General features: G+C 43.5%; 1 protein-coding gene across 2 annotated transcripts in view; it reads right to left on the bottom strand.

The window, feature by feature from the left end:
• grhl2 (grainyhead like transcription factor 2) overlaps nucleotides 1-15,611 on the bottom strand; it is a 150,712-nt gene that overhangs the window by 106,448 nt on the left and 28,653 nt on the right. For both annotated transcript variants that reach the window (XM_033018952.1, XM_033018951.1), the window contains exon 4: nucleotides 3,235-3,646. In XM_033018952.1, the coding sequence (XP_032874843.1) occupies nucleotides 3,235-3,646 (412 nt within the window). The remainder of the gene's footprint in view (nucleotides 1-3,234; nucleotides 3,647-15,611) is intronic.

Here is a 15,611-nt window from a genome sequence, read left to right as displayed (position 1 = left end):
TCGAAGGGCCTAATGGCCTACTCCTGCACCTAATTTCTATGTTTCTATGTCTCCAAAATCCTTGAGCAAATATGAAGACAGTTCCTATCAATAATACATAAAACAATTCGGCAGCACACCAGATCCTGATGATATACCATTGTACCACAGCTGCCAAGTATTGACTTAAAAAGCTTTTACACATCAAATAAGATCCAAAATATCAAAAGTGACATCTTCAATAAATATTGGGCTTTGATGTCTTCAGTGCATTTTTTAAAAAAACCACAAAATACCAACACCACATTCTTCCCAATCTGCAACATCTACTTTGGCTTGTCAATGCACTCCTATTACATTTAGTGTATCCTTCATGATCAACACTGCTCCTGGCATGCAGCTCTGCTTAGCTGAAGCGTGTGAGAAAGATTTCAATTTAGATTAAATTTGCAGGTTTTTCAGCGACCTGCTATGATTTGACAATCGCCTGAAAAATCGGCTAAGTGGGACAGGCCCATTAGGGTCACCTTTATGTTGATTATGAAAGTCCATAAATATTTTGCTACATATTTCTGACAGTCACTGAACAGTGTGTGTGTGTCCCCTGTGTAATGTCATGGTGAATTGACATTGCTGGCTTCAATGTGACATCACTTATATGTTTAGTTGGTCATTGTCACATAGGTGGAGGGAAAACCTTTTGCTTGCTTGCTACGCAGTCAATGCCATCCACAGTGTACAGATAAAGGATGTAGGGTACAACATTTAGTGCATCCTGATTAAAGATAGTTCAAAGATCTCCAATGAGGTAGGTGGGAGGTCAGGACCACACTCCAGCTGATGAAAGGACCACTCAGTTGCCTAACTAGTACTGTTACAGTTGCAGGTTCTCACAGGTATCAACATTTAGTTCAACAGATGCGATTTCCAAATTCCTAAATGAACACAACACAAAGCAAGCCATATTCCCAGGTATAGCAAGACGCTGGAAATCCTATATCCAATTGCCCAGAAATGTGGATATTTCAGGGGGAAGGGTGGGGATTGGGAGGGGCAGGAAAGTCTAGTTTTCATTGTAAATAGGAATTATTGTTTATTAGATCAGCTAGACTGAAAATTTCAGAAATAAGTTTGGCATTGGCTCGCCGGGTTCCCAAGTGGCCGTCTAACTCACCGAGTAATCTCCCTCCTTCCTTGCTTCCACTCTCACATTAATGCAGCATCTATTCAATGGAGTCACACTCCCCAGTGTGGTTGAGCTCTGGTATTCCAGCATATTAGGGCTTTACAGGTGCCGAGGGAGCAGATTTTCTGGATCATTTAATATTATTCCAATCAATACTCTAGTGCACGAAAGTTTATTACTCCACTATAGTGCAGCTTGCCACATCTGCAGAAAGTGATTTACAGGTGTGCGGTAGTATTAATTGGAATAACATCCAATGATCTGGAATTGGAATAACATCTAAATGTTGCTCAATGAGCACGAGTAATCACATCTAATGATCTGGAAAATCTGGAAAGTGTGCTGGATTAACGGAGATAGACATAGACATAGAAAATAGGTGCAGGAGTAGGCCATTCGGCCCTTCGAGCCTGCACCGCCATTCAATATGATGTGACTACAGACTGAATGGATGCTGCAAAGATGTGAGGAGGGAGTGAGGGAGATGGCTCTCCATGGGTAACTGGGAGCTGGACTAACTAGTGAAGAACAATGGCTCTAGATTTTATTTTGTACAAAGGCTCAATGGAAACCCAGGGCAAGAACTCGTACCTGGGAAGTCTCTGCAAGGACATGACCACAGTCTATAAATGGATTCACATTATGCAAGCCTGCAATGCAGGTAAAACTTCACACCTAATCTGCCTATTCCTGTGGCCCAAGGGCGGCTAGATGACGTCTCCTGTCCTTGAATACGAGGGGTAACACAGATGTCACAGAGATTAGGAACAGCAGCCTGAATGGTGAGGTCCACAGACAAAGCATTCAGGCCAAGGTGCAAGGCTCACCTCACGGAACTCATGATGCTCAATGAGCACGAGGTATTCAGTCTGAGCGTTGGTCCTTGACATTGGGCAGTTTCAGGGGGGAAGCAGTAAAGTCTAGTTCTCATCGTAAATAGGAACTCTTGTTTATCAGATCAGCAAGACTGAAAATCAGCATGACAGATGACATTATTTGGGGGAGTGTTTTGTGCCAAAAAGGTGCTAGAACCAATGAAAATTGCACTGGGTCAAAGCTGCTGGTAAAAAAACACAAATATACAGAAAACCTCTGTGACAATTCAATCTTCAACTACATTGCACCCTTTTATTGCACAATATTAATTGTGATGTGTTATTCAACTGCTACCAGCCACCTGTTTAGAAGCAAGTACTGGTGATGGTCTGAATTCCTTATGTTAGATGTTCTCACAAATCTCAATTGAGAATGATCTTGCATCACAGTAATCACATATTTGCAAATGCTTCACACAATCTACTACAAACAGAGCCAGCAAGCACTTGTCCCCACATGGGCTATTCCTTTGCAGCTACCTTCCCTGGACATGTCCTCCACACCAATTGACTTTGGCTGCTGTTCAAGGGCAGGATGAGTTGAGGGAAAGCTGCAGCATTTAAACATAATCAAGATCACCCTGTATACACAACTAAATGTTTACATATCCACATGGGTGTGATCAGCTTTCTTTATTGTCCAACATTTGCTTTCCAACCTCAGATGAGTTTGTAATAACTGATAAGGAAGTTGGGAATGAGAAGGGAAATTGTCAAATCATTTCTAAAATTTATGGTACACTTCCACAATTGTTATTGCCAATTTAACATTAATTTTGACACGGGTCTTGAAATGCAACCTCTTTAAGCCAGTAATAGTCTAATTGGCCAAGTGATTGCATTATGAGAATTGGAGAATAAGCATCTAGATTTTTTTGCACCATTGGTACAGACATTTAGCAAGAAGATAGCTTAATGTGACCAATATACAAACCTTTCCCAGCCTTAAGAGAGGACTAAAAACTCCCTTTTCATCAGTCATATACCTCCAAGCCTTTGCCCAAAACTCTATCATGAAAACTGCAAACCATATGGACACACATCTATCCACAGGTCTTTGCAAGACGGAACTGCCTCTAACACACCAAATGCATGTTTATTCTCTCATACAAAAAGCATTTATTTTGCAGCAAAATAGGTACCTTCTCATTTATATAAAATGTACATATTAAATATTTTTAAACTGCAACTCACTTCGGGCATTCCTTCCTTAAATGATTCACTGTAGCTGCTGTCAGGTGTGCTGCGCTGGTCATCCTTGAGGTAGTTGGCGTGTGTGACAGTGAGCACTTCATATTGATTGCTGCCGAGGTTCTGTTCAAATATCACCCCTCTCTGTTCATCACTCTCAGCTCTGCTGTAGTGCACAGTGGGCATTGTCCCCGAGTAGCTCGTGGGGTAACCCTCCGTCTTGATGCTAACCACAGCTACTCCTGCCACTGACACAGGCATGTTCTCAGTTGTATTTGCACCATAAGTCTCCCTCTTTGAAACGTCCAAGTGCTCTGGGTGCAAAGACAGGTTCACAGGGAGGGACTTCAGAACTTGCACCCGATTGTCTTGCACATCTAGATTGTTCTGATTTTCAGATGACGGAAGGCAATTTCTGACAAAGAAAGAAATCGGGACAAAGAATGCCATCAGAAAATATACTTTCATAATTAATCGAAACTGGACATCCATCAAATTATAATTTATTAATGTAGTTTCGTTTATACAGCGCAGAAACTGGCCCTTCGGCCCACCGGGTCTGCGCCGACCAGCGATCCCTGCACATTAACACTATCCTACACCCACCAGGAACAATTTTTAAATTTACCAAGCCAATTAACCTACAAAATTGTACGTCTTTGGCGTGTGGGTGGAAACCGAAGATCTCGGAGAAAACCCACGCAGGTCACGGGGAGAACGTACAAACTCCGTACAGACAGCACCCGTAGTCGGGATCAAAGCTGAGTACCCTGGCGCTGCATTCGCTGGAAGGCAGCAACTCCACCGCTGCGCCACCGTGAATGCCCTAGTGTTAACTGGTAGCAACAGAAAGCATTTGAACTCTCAGGATTTGTTTCACTTCTATCATATTCCAGAGACCTAGCTATAATAGAAATTCAGCTCTAGTTGCTAGTTCTATGTATGTTCTCAAATACTGGCTACTGCCTGGAATCACCTACAAAGATTTGATTACGGTCAATAAAACAAAATATATGGCAGCTGAAAATTTCACGAAAGTTTAGTGCGAAAAAGGACACACTTCACCACTCAACTTATTCCCTCCTCTTGCTGATGCATATTCAGCCAGTGACTAAGCTATCCACCAGGAAGGTCCCAGTTTCAGTCTATCCACCATATTTTGTTGAAATGGTGGCTCTTGGCAAACCTGAGACAGTGTGAAAGACGCCAAAAAAAAAGATACCTGTCTCTGTTGCTCCCCAGCTACAAATATTTCCAAGTGATTGCTCAAGGTCAGAATTGTGCTTGGCTGTGATATCCTCTCAGATTTAACTATTGAATAGTCAGAGTCATGCAGCATGGAAACAGGCCCTTCGCCCCCCCCCAACTTTCCCAATGTCAACCAAGATGCCTCATCTACACTAGTCCCAGCTGCCCGCCTCATATTCCTCCAAACCTTTCCTATCTACGTACCTGTCCAAATGTCTTTTGAATATTGCTTTAGTAACATAGAAACATAGAAAATAGGTGCAGGAGGAGGCCATTCGGCCCTTCGAGCCAGCACCGCCATTCATTGTGATCATGGCTGATCGTCCCCTATCAATAACCCGTTCCTGCCTTCTCCCCATATCCCTTGACTCCACTAGCCCCTAGAGCTCTATCTAACTCTCTCTTAAATCCATCCAGTGACTTGGCCTCCACTGCCCTCTGTGGCAGGAAATTCCATAAATTCACAACTCTCTGGGTGAAAAAGTTTTTTCTCACCTCAGTTTTAAATGACCTCCCCATTATTCTAAGACTGTGGCCCCTGGTTCTGGACTCGCCCAACATTGGGAACATTTTTCCTGCATCTAGCTTGTCCAGTCCTTTTATAATTTTATATGTTTCTATAAGATATCCCCTGATCCTTCTAAACTCCAGTGAATACAAGCCTAGTCTTTTCAATCTTTCCTCATATGACAGTCCCGCCATCCCAGGGATCAATCTCGTGAACCTACGCTGCACTGCTTCAATCACAAGGATGTCCTTCCTCAAATTAGGAGACCAAAACTGTACACAATACTCTAGATGTGGTCTCACCAGAGCCCGATACAACTGCAGAAGAACCTCTTTACTCCTATACTGAAATCCTCTGAAGTACCTGCCTCAACTACCTCCTCTGGCAGCAGTTAGTGAATATGGCCATTCACATCGGTGCTCAAGGAGAACCAGAGTGAACCAAATCCTATCAAGGAACAAACCTAGGAATGATAGTGAAAAAGAAAACACAATAGCTAGCATTGTCTCTTAACTGGATCCACCTTTATAGATCACAGGCCTTGTATCAATATCTTACCAACTAGCTATTCTTTGTGACTCATGCCTTTAAGCTGTTCAGACTTTCAAAAGAAGATTCATCAATGCTAATAAATTTTAAAAAAACTTGAAACTGCACACAGGGTTTAAAATGTATTGCCCAGTCAGTGTTCCGGATGAGGTCAGAGCTGACCTCGAATCAAACTTGTGATGCTCCTGGCCTTTTTGTTATTAAATTACATCGGGTAGTGCCTTTAACCACCTGGTTGGTGCTGCAACTCATCATTTAATTTTAAGTACAGTAGCAAGTTACTGAATTGCGGCATAAAGAACAAATGATGTAATTGTATCAAGAGAGAATATTAGCCAAAAGTCTGAAGCTGCCTCATTATACTTCACTGAAATCAAAGTATGAAATTGGGAAAAGTGAAACCTCAAAATTACCCTGAAATTAACACCAAGAAATTGACACCCTTAAATCTCATCTTTTTGGCACCATGCAGACTTAGAATTTCAAAGCATCTTTAAGAGTAAATTACACAATAAATCACAAAGGCATGAGCATTTGTGTCCATTGAACATTACCGAAATAATACAGAGCGGGCAGGTTATGATGTTGACCAGTGTGCAATTACCCCAGCTCATATCCCCCAGCAACGTCATCACTTAACTTCATATACTAAATACATATTCTGCAATGGGGAAACCCTTCATCAATGCTACATAATCAGTTATACAAAATGGAAACTGGCCTTTCATCGCAACTCATCGATGCCAATCAAGATTCCAGGCTAAAAGACTGACTATTTACCCTATCTACAACCCTCATGATTTTATAAATCTCCAAGATCACCATCAGCCTCCTACACTCCTAGAAAGCCCAATCAATTCTTACAACTCAATCTCTCCAGCCCATGCCACAACCTTATAATCTTTTTTGCACCCTCTCTAGCTTAAATCACATCCTTCCTGAAATGCACACATTACTGCAAGTGTAGTCTAAGCAACATTTTACGCAACTGTATCATGACACTGCAACTCATATAACTCAATGCCATGGCCAATGAAGGCACCCTGTCTGCTAAAGTCACTACTTTCAGGGAATTATATACTTGTACCCTAGATCTATCAGTCCTACAAACACTCCCAGGCCTCTGCTTTCATAGTGCATCATCTGCCACCATTTAATTCCCAAAATGCATTTTTTGAAATGCATTTTGGATGCATACGCAAAATGTGTTTGAAAATCTGTGAATCAAAGTCATACTTCCAGGAAACAGGCATTTGGCCAATCGCATTTGCACCAATCAAACTTCCATTATATTCATCCCAATTTTCTCCTCACATCCCCACACACTCCCTCCACAATTTTCCATAAGGCGACATAGTAGTCAATTGAACTATGAACAAGCACATATTTCAATCAATCAATCAAAACTTTATTGTCATTCAGAAATACATCAATAAATGCAATTCTGAACGAAATTTCATTGCATTTGGCTCCCCGTGCAACACAAAATAACAGAAGGATACAATAGATAAAAAGATAAAAAGGATAATAGTGGCGGCACATTACATGGAATTCAAGAGTCTGATGGCTCGGGGGAAGAAGCTGTTGCAAAACCTGGCCGTTCTGCTCCTTATACTACGATATATTTTGCCCGAGGGCAGCAGAGTGAACAGTCCATGATGGAGATGTCTGGGGTCCTTTATAATACTGTTGGCCTTGGACAAGCAACGTTTGCACGCAATGTCCCCGATTGAGGGGAGGGAAGTCCCGATGATTTGGCATGCAGGATGAAACAAGCACTTTCAAAAGTTTCAAATTCTACTCATCCACTGAAAGTGATGAGGCAAATGTTGAATGGTGTTTTATTGATCTCAGATTTTCTCCATTAACTTGGTGTCAAGGTGATATTGGCAATGGATTTTGTGTCTGGCACCTCCCAGTCAAGTGCTGGGGATATCTGCAAAACCTTGCAGTTAGACATCCGTTATTGCATTAAGTAAAACTAGATTTCTACCTCAAATGATAGCGATCATAAGACATTGTCATGATTGCTGATGTACCCATCGTGCAGGATGCCGCAGACTGTATGCATAATCCATTAGGATTCCATATATCAACTTGCCCCATTGCAGTATAAAAAACCCACTGCTGGCCATATTCCATTGTGCCATTAAACTTTCAGCTAGCACAGCCAACCAAAAGATAACCGCTGAGCAATTTGGGTTATCCAGTGACTCCAGTTTCAAAGTAACACGCGCATGCGCAACAAGTATTCACTGAAGTTCATGCTGCTATATAGCACATCTGATATAGTAGACCATCAGTGCACAGTAATAATTCATCTGTTGCTCGGATTACCAAGAGTGCCTAGTCAAGCAGGAGTCAAGCTATATAGTAGGCTCCTGTTCAATTCACAACCTCAGATATGATGATGCTGTCCTCATCCCCATTATACACAGCAAACAGTATATATCACAGCTACAATTCTTCACCATGTATCAAGCGCTCCAATCTTACTTATCAGCACATTGGGGTGGGAGATTGCAACGTTCACATGGTCCGCTCTGTTTAGATGAATGCAATCAACCTGGTGTGCACAATCAAGTAAGATCAAATAGAACAAGTTGTCCTACAACTTTAGGCTGTGCACGCCATACGCAAGAAGATCAGCGCATCCATTTGTTCCAGATACAAAAATTAAATGTCACTTTTTCAAACCTCATTCATAAATAAGATTGTGCCACATTTCATACAGATGTCAACTAATCAGACAAGCAAAAATGCCCACGCGCATTTAATTGTGCAAGTACTCCTACACATGCGCAGCTCGGCACCCGAGCATGGTTGATGACTGGCAGCTAAATCACACTGGAGGAGATCAGAGAGAGACCTGAAGCATGACCTCCAGCAGCTAGAACCTGGAATAATTGTGGAGTGGATCATCTTAGCAAGGTTGGGCAAGAGTCAGAGCTGACTGAATGCAAACATAGGACACTGAAGAGCAGCAGAAAAGGGAGAACAGCCATTGTCTTTCTGTGGGAGGAATGTACATTGTGCCCCATGCAGAATCTTATAACTACCTCACTGTTGAGGTGTCACCTCAACAGTACTATGTAAATTTGCTGGATAAAAAGTTTCAAGAATGCTGTAACACCTTTCAACACCCAGTGCACGAATAATTTCAGCAGACCAGGGTTTCTGAAAGACTTCCGAATGTACCAACCAACCGTTATGGTGCACTTTACCTGCAAGTTGTTCCACTGCAGCCTCCTCAATAGCACTCACAAGCAATCTCAACCTCACCTAATGAATAACCTCCCACTACCCTGCAGGCCACTCATGTCTTGTCACTTGCGGTGCTTGCCACAGTGCACAGTATGTAGTGTCAGTATGTGAGCTGGTGGGTGCAAGTGTGAGATTGAGTGATTGCGTGAGTTTGCCATCACAGTCCTCTTGGGCTTCCTCCACTGCCCAGCCAGGATGCAACTCTGGAATATCTGAAATGAAAGGGGGACAAGGTAGACACTGTGTAATAGGAGAATGCATGTGCATGCTCATACTACCAGCAGCTTATAATCGGGCAATGGGGGGGGGGGTGGGGTGGGGGCTGCAGAAGATGCAAGAAACACAGTTAGTTAAAGATATATCATTGTCCAGCAGCAGGTCTGAATCCATCAAAAAAACTCAGCAACTGCCGTCCCAGCTCAATTTTTCCTTTGAGATACAATATGCAGGCAAACCTTGTCCACTTTGGTTGGTTCTTGCAGCTTCCACCTGTGTGGCACCCTGCCCTGTATTAGAGAGGTGTGTCGCTCACTGTGTTTGGCTGGTCTGACTGTATTTATTTTGATTCATTTCTTCATTTAATTAATTAAAGCAAATTTATTTTTTTGAATAATGGGCATTGTATGCAATTTGCAACATGGGTGCATGGTTGCCGCTGTTCCACGTGAGTAACAATGAGAACAAGCACATGATCATCAAATACGAATCCGGATTGATAGAAAGAATTGGTACGTAATTGATCGAGGTGCATAAAAAATTGAACGATGCCCAATGTTAGTGGTGCAGTTGTAGCATTTGTACATGATAGCAAATGTTGCATTTGATAAAACACTCACTGACCTCCGCCACTAATGTGTGGCCACTGAATAACTTGCAGTACTGCATCCAGGTGTTCAGCTCGTGACACCTGCCACTGACCTCCACACTATTCTTCTCACAGTATATTTGTGCATATTTCTTGAGGCTCCTGCATTTCCTCCATCAAGGCCTCCCATCCAACTTCCAAATGTAATTATAACACTTGCCCTTATCCCGTGTAAAATCTATAACATTCCCCAGGCCATATTCACTGTGTACAGGACTGCTAGCACCTAGTGCAATTGTACGCACCACCCCTTTAAGAAGTACAGGTTAATACTAAACACTGCAAGCTACACTTAACTGGGAATAGCCACTCACAACACCGATCCCTACAGGCATATCCAGATATTCAAGAACATGCTTTAGTGTTGGCCACTCATCGAAATCCACATTTTTGGTGCCTGCACAATTTCGCTCCCTTGAATGAATGAAAGAATACTCCCTCATTTTTAAGGAATTCGCTGCAACAGATAATACAGGAAACATCATGCAATTGTACACTTCAAACATCTGTTAGACAGTAATTATAATTCCATGTCACTCCATGTCTCAGTAGCCAATGTTTTTTTCTCCAGTTTATACAATATTTTGGGTGCCAAAATATCTCTTAATTTATGCATTGTCTCAGCTTTATGCAGATCAAAGATGATTAAACCAAGTGTGAACGAGGTAATTGAAAATGTTATCTTACATTAATGCTGATGATTTGTTTACATGAAGCCATTAAAACACAAATATCATGGGGCATTTTGAATGTTAGCAGGCACGTTTATAATTTATATATAGGTAGCAATTCTGTAGACAGTGTTTGAATGATTTAGACATTCTCAACTGATATTATACTTGATGAAAGCATACATCAGCAAACCTGCCACCATTTGCAACATTCTAAGAGCCTGTCCCACTTAGGCGATTTTTTTAGGCAACTGCCGGCGACTGTCATAGTCGTAGCAGGTCGCCGAAAAACCGGCAACTGGACCCCCCCCCCCACGACAATGTCTGCGACAAGCTACAACAACCAGCCACCTAGTCGATGTCAAGCTACAGCAAGCTACCAACAACCGGCGACCCATTAGGACATCCACCTATGACCACACCTACGGCAACCTACGACCACACAGGCGACAACCGGAGTCAACCTACGTCCACCCACGACAAGCTACGACCCTGTCGGCGACAACTGAAGACAATTCAGTCGCCGGTACCTGTCGCCTGTTGATGTAGGTAGTCGCCAATGGAATTCACCAAAGTCAGCACCGGCCACAACATACGTCACCTGGCGACAACCTACGTCAGGAGAAGTCAAGCTACGCTCATTGACGTCAAGCCACTGTCACCAACATTTTTTGAATATGTTGAAAATCCAGCGGCGACCAGAAAGATGCTAAGACTCTTTGGGTGACTGGGGAGACGACTCACGACCATACAGGCGACACCCCGGCAACCATATGGCGACAGCCTAATCGCCTGAAGTCGCCTAAAGGCTTCAATCGGCTTTGTATAAAATTACTTCTAACTATGCAAACATAATGATTCAAAGTTATTAGCATCTCTCCTGACATTCAAGACAACAGAGCACTGATTGATTAGACTTCATGTTTATTAAAAGGAAGAGGAAACAGTCAAAGAGAGAAGGAATCTTTGGGAGAGGGCAAAACATTCCTTAGGCCTCGTTTCTCCCCACACCGCTCCCACCCTACCCCCAATATTAGCGCCTCTGGGCCCCATCACTAAACCCACCTGCCAACACAAGACTATCAGTTTCAGCTTTACAACATCATGAAATGAACCGACCCTTTGCTAAGGAAATGCTGCATCGTGACAGGATACAGGGGTTCATAAGGTCTTAAGTGATAGGAGCAGAATTAGGCTATTCGGCCAATCAAGTCTACACCACCATTCAATCATGGCTGATCTATCTCTCCCTCCTAACCCCATTCTCCTGCCTTCTCCCCATAACCTGTGATGCCCAGGTTGGAGAGCCTTGGGAACAGGAAGATCAAAAGATGCAAAGGAAGGATCCGTAGGATCAGAGGACAAAGTGGATGATTACTGGGAAGGAAGAAGAGGATCAAGCATGTGTGGAAGGTGGAGGCAGAATAGGGTGAAGGGCGGGTGTAAGGAGATGAGGGATCAGCAGGACACTGAAGGAGAAATTTGGTCAGAGGATTTAATGGGTACAAGGGGAGTAAATGAGGAAGTGGCACAAAGCAAGGATGTCAGTGCTGGAGTTCATCTATGTATGCTGCTATGTATGTGTGCATATTTAGTTTGCCAGGTGCCTATGCATGTCAACAAAAATGCAGCAGAGCTTGGCCTAAATTATCTTTGACCCACTTGCCACTCCATCAAAGACCTCGGCATTGAAGGCTCTGCACTCAGCTGGCTCCGTTCCTACCTTTCCAACAGATCCCACTTCATCTCTCTCCACAACCACACCTCTGCTACAGCCACAGTCACTCAAGGCGTTCCCCAAGGTTCCGTACTCGGCCCCCTCCTCTTCATCATCTACATCCTCCCCCTTGGTCAGATACTCCGCCACTTCAATCTGGACTTCCACTGTTACGCCGATGACACCCAGATCTACCTCGGCACCAAACCCCCCCACACCCCCCCCCCCCCCCCCCCGCTCCCATATCAACTCCTGTTTGTCAGCTATAAAAACCTGGATGCAACATAACTTCCACAAACTCAACAGCGATAAGACAGAATTCCTCCTCATAGGCTCCAAAGCCACACTCAGCAAAATCAATAACCCCACTCTCACCATCGACGGCGCCACTGTCTCCCCATCTCCCCAGGCCCGCAACCTTGGCGTGATCTTTGATTCCACCCTCTCCCTTGAGCCTCACATCCACCATGTCATTAAAACCTCCTTCTTTCATCTCCGCAACATCGCCAAACTCAGACCCTCTCTCACACCTCCCGCTGCTGAAAGACTCATCCATGCCTTCATCTCCTCCCGACTGGACTATTGCAACTCACTTCTCCTTGGCATCAGCTCCTACATCAACCGACTCCAACTGGTCCAGAACGCAGCCGCCCGACTCATCACCCACACCAAATCCTGGCATCACATCACTCCAGTCCTCAAACAACTTCACTGGCTTCCCATCTCCCACCGGATCACCTACAAAATCCTGATCCTCACCTACAAAGCCCTCCACCATCTGGCCCCCCCATATCTCACTGACCTCCTCTCCCCCTACCAACCCTCACGGTCCCTCAGATCCACATCAGCCGGTCTCCTCTCCATCCACAAGTCCAACCTCCGCAGTTTTGGGGACAGAGCCTTCTCCAGGGCAGCTCCCAGGCTCTGGAACTCCCTCCCCCAACTGATCCGCAATTCCGTGTCCCTCACCATCTTCCAGTCCCGCCTCAAGACCCATCTCTTCACCTCTGCCTATCCTTAGCCCCACGTCCCCCTCCCTTTTCATCTGTGCATTAATTGCCTCATATTGTGTTTTGAATTGAATTCTGTCTTTACTTTGTGTACTAGTCATGTCTCTACTACTTATTTCATTCCCCTTACATGTTTTTCCTCTACCTGCTAAATCTTTGTAAGGTGTCCTTGAGACTCTTGAAAGGCGCCCATAAATAAAATGTATTATTATTATTATTATTATCAAAATCTTACCCTGTGAAGCCCCATTTTAAGTTAAGTCAGGCAGTGGCAGCATCCACTCCATAATAGGAGTCAGGACCGAGACAATTAAGACTTTTATGGACAGTCCCAACAACATCTGACCCAATTTCCCTCCACTATTGCTCAAACACTTTGATATTGACGTTGCAACTCTAAGTGAGACACAATGGACAGATCAAAGAATAAGGCATTGAGTATATTTCTTTTCCTGGAAGGGCAAACCAAAAAAAGAAACATTGTCTCAACCCAAAGCGGCACAGTTTCTGCACAGATGCTGCTTGACCTGCAGAGTTATTCCAGCTTTTTGTGGCTGTCTGTGGTTTAAACCAGCATATGCAGTACCTTCCTACACAAGAAACATGGTCTCCCTGGAATGGAAACCCACAATAATTAATCTCTGTTTTCTACCAAAAACACCAGAACTAGTTTGATGAGCTCCACAACCCAATTAACAGTAAAAGTAAGTAATTCTTGGATTGGAAACTCCACCATATTTAAAGGGAAATAAAACAATTCTGAAAGCACATGGAAGCTGAAGTCCAATTGGAAACCCGTGACCTAAAGAACATGATGATGAGTGAAAAGAGCACAGTGAATCCAGCAACTTGCTCATAACCACAACATGCATGGCTTCTTCAGTGCTGCCACTGTCTGCAGGGAAAACCCTCAATGTTGCATACCTTGAGATGCAATGGATACAATCTTGTAATGGACAGAGGCCATCAGCACGCACTGGAAGAGAACTTTGATCCGAAACATCACCTATTCCTTTTCTCCAGAGATGCTGCCTAACCCGCTGAGTTACCCCACCATTTTGTGTCTATCCTCAACCATGATCCCGCCTTCGATGCAGAAGCCTTCGACTCCATCTCACAATAAACCATTTGGTCCAGCCTTGCCATTACCAACAAGTTCTAAAAGGCCACTTGCCACTTGAAGAACAACAAAGACTCAGGAGCAGATGGTTTCCTTGCTGAATTTCTGAAAAACCTGGTAGAAAGGATCACAAACTCATCTCCCGCAAGAGGAGAGTCCAAGGGACCTGTGAGACACCGTAAATGTGACCATGTTTAACAAAGGAAATTCATCTGACTGTAGTAACTACAGACCCGTCTCCCTGCAGTATGTTACAGGAAAAGTTATAGTTCAGATTTATTCCAGGGGTAACACCCTTCCTGTACCTGCTCCATCAAGCCCTCCTACGAATTTGTTTGCATTTATTATTATTCTAAACTCTGGAGAATATAGGCCGACCCTACTCATTCTCCTCAGACCTGCCATACCATTACTCAGTCTGGTGAATCTTTACTGCATGCCCGCGGTATATACTTTTTTAGTAAGGAAACAAGGATTATCCATAATACTCCAACTGTGGTCTCACTAAGGTACACAAAAATGCTGGAGAAACTCAGCGGGTGCAGCAGCATCTATGGAGCGAAGGAAATAGGCAACGTTTCGGCCCGAAACCCTTCAATGGACAGAGGCCATCAGCACGCACTGTAGCCATTTCTACTGTAGCCACTGTAGTCCACGCACATGGATCCTGTAGATGCTGCTGCACCTGCTGAGTTTCTCCAGCATTTTTGTGTACCTTCGATTTTCCAGCATCTGCAGTTCCTTCTTAAACACTGTGGTCTCACTAAGGTCATTATAGCATTAAGATATCTTTACCGATTAAGGTCTAAATGAATGGTCTTCAAACTAAATGTTTGACTTGTGTTTCTCTTCTCACATATGCTGACTAAATGGCTAAGTGTTTCAGCATTTTGTTCTTATTTCTTTAATCTTGCACTCAAATCCTCTTGTAATGTGCCCAACCTGATATGTGTCACCCTCACTGCTTAGGGCTGGTTGTAATGACCCTGCAGAAGAATATGCCCCTGCCACTCAAATGCACAAATGTAAACATTGAGGGATGATATCTAGGTAAGAAATGGATATAAATCTGAATGCAGGCAAATGGAACATAATCAAAAGGAACTACAAATGCTGGTTTATACCATGGACGCAAAATACTAGAGTAAGTCAGCGGGTCAGGCAGCATCTCTGGAGAACATGGACCCGAAACTTCACCTTTTCTCTAGAGATGCTGCCTGACCTGTTGACTTACTCTGGAATTTTATGTCTATCTGCAGGCAAATAAAACTAGCCCAGAATGCCAACTTGGAAGACATGGACAAATTGGGCTGAAGAGCCTATTTCTATGATGTGCAGTTCTATCATTCTTTTGGCAATAGGTTTTGAAAAAATTACCCAGTTAGTTGCTGAAAATCATTTTATGTTACATTGCCCCTACTTATTGAT

Source organism: Amblyraja radiata, chromosome 4 (genome assembly GCF_010909765.2).
Source record: "Amblyraja radiata isolate CabotCenter1 chromosome 4, sAmbRad1.1.pri, whole genome shotgun sequence".
NCBI classification, from domain to species: Eukaryota; Metazoa; Chordata; class Chondrichthyes; order Rajiformes; family Rajidae; genus Amblyraja; species Amblyraja radiata.
The sequence above is the reverse complement of the archived record's forward strand: the minus strand, read 5'-3'. Positions and strand labels throughout refer to the sequence as shown.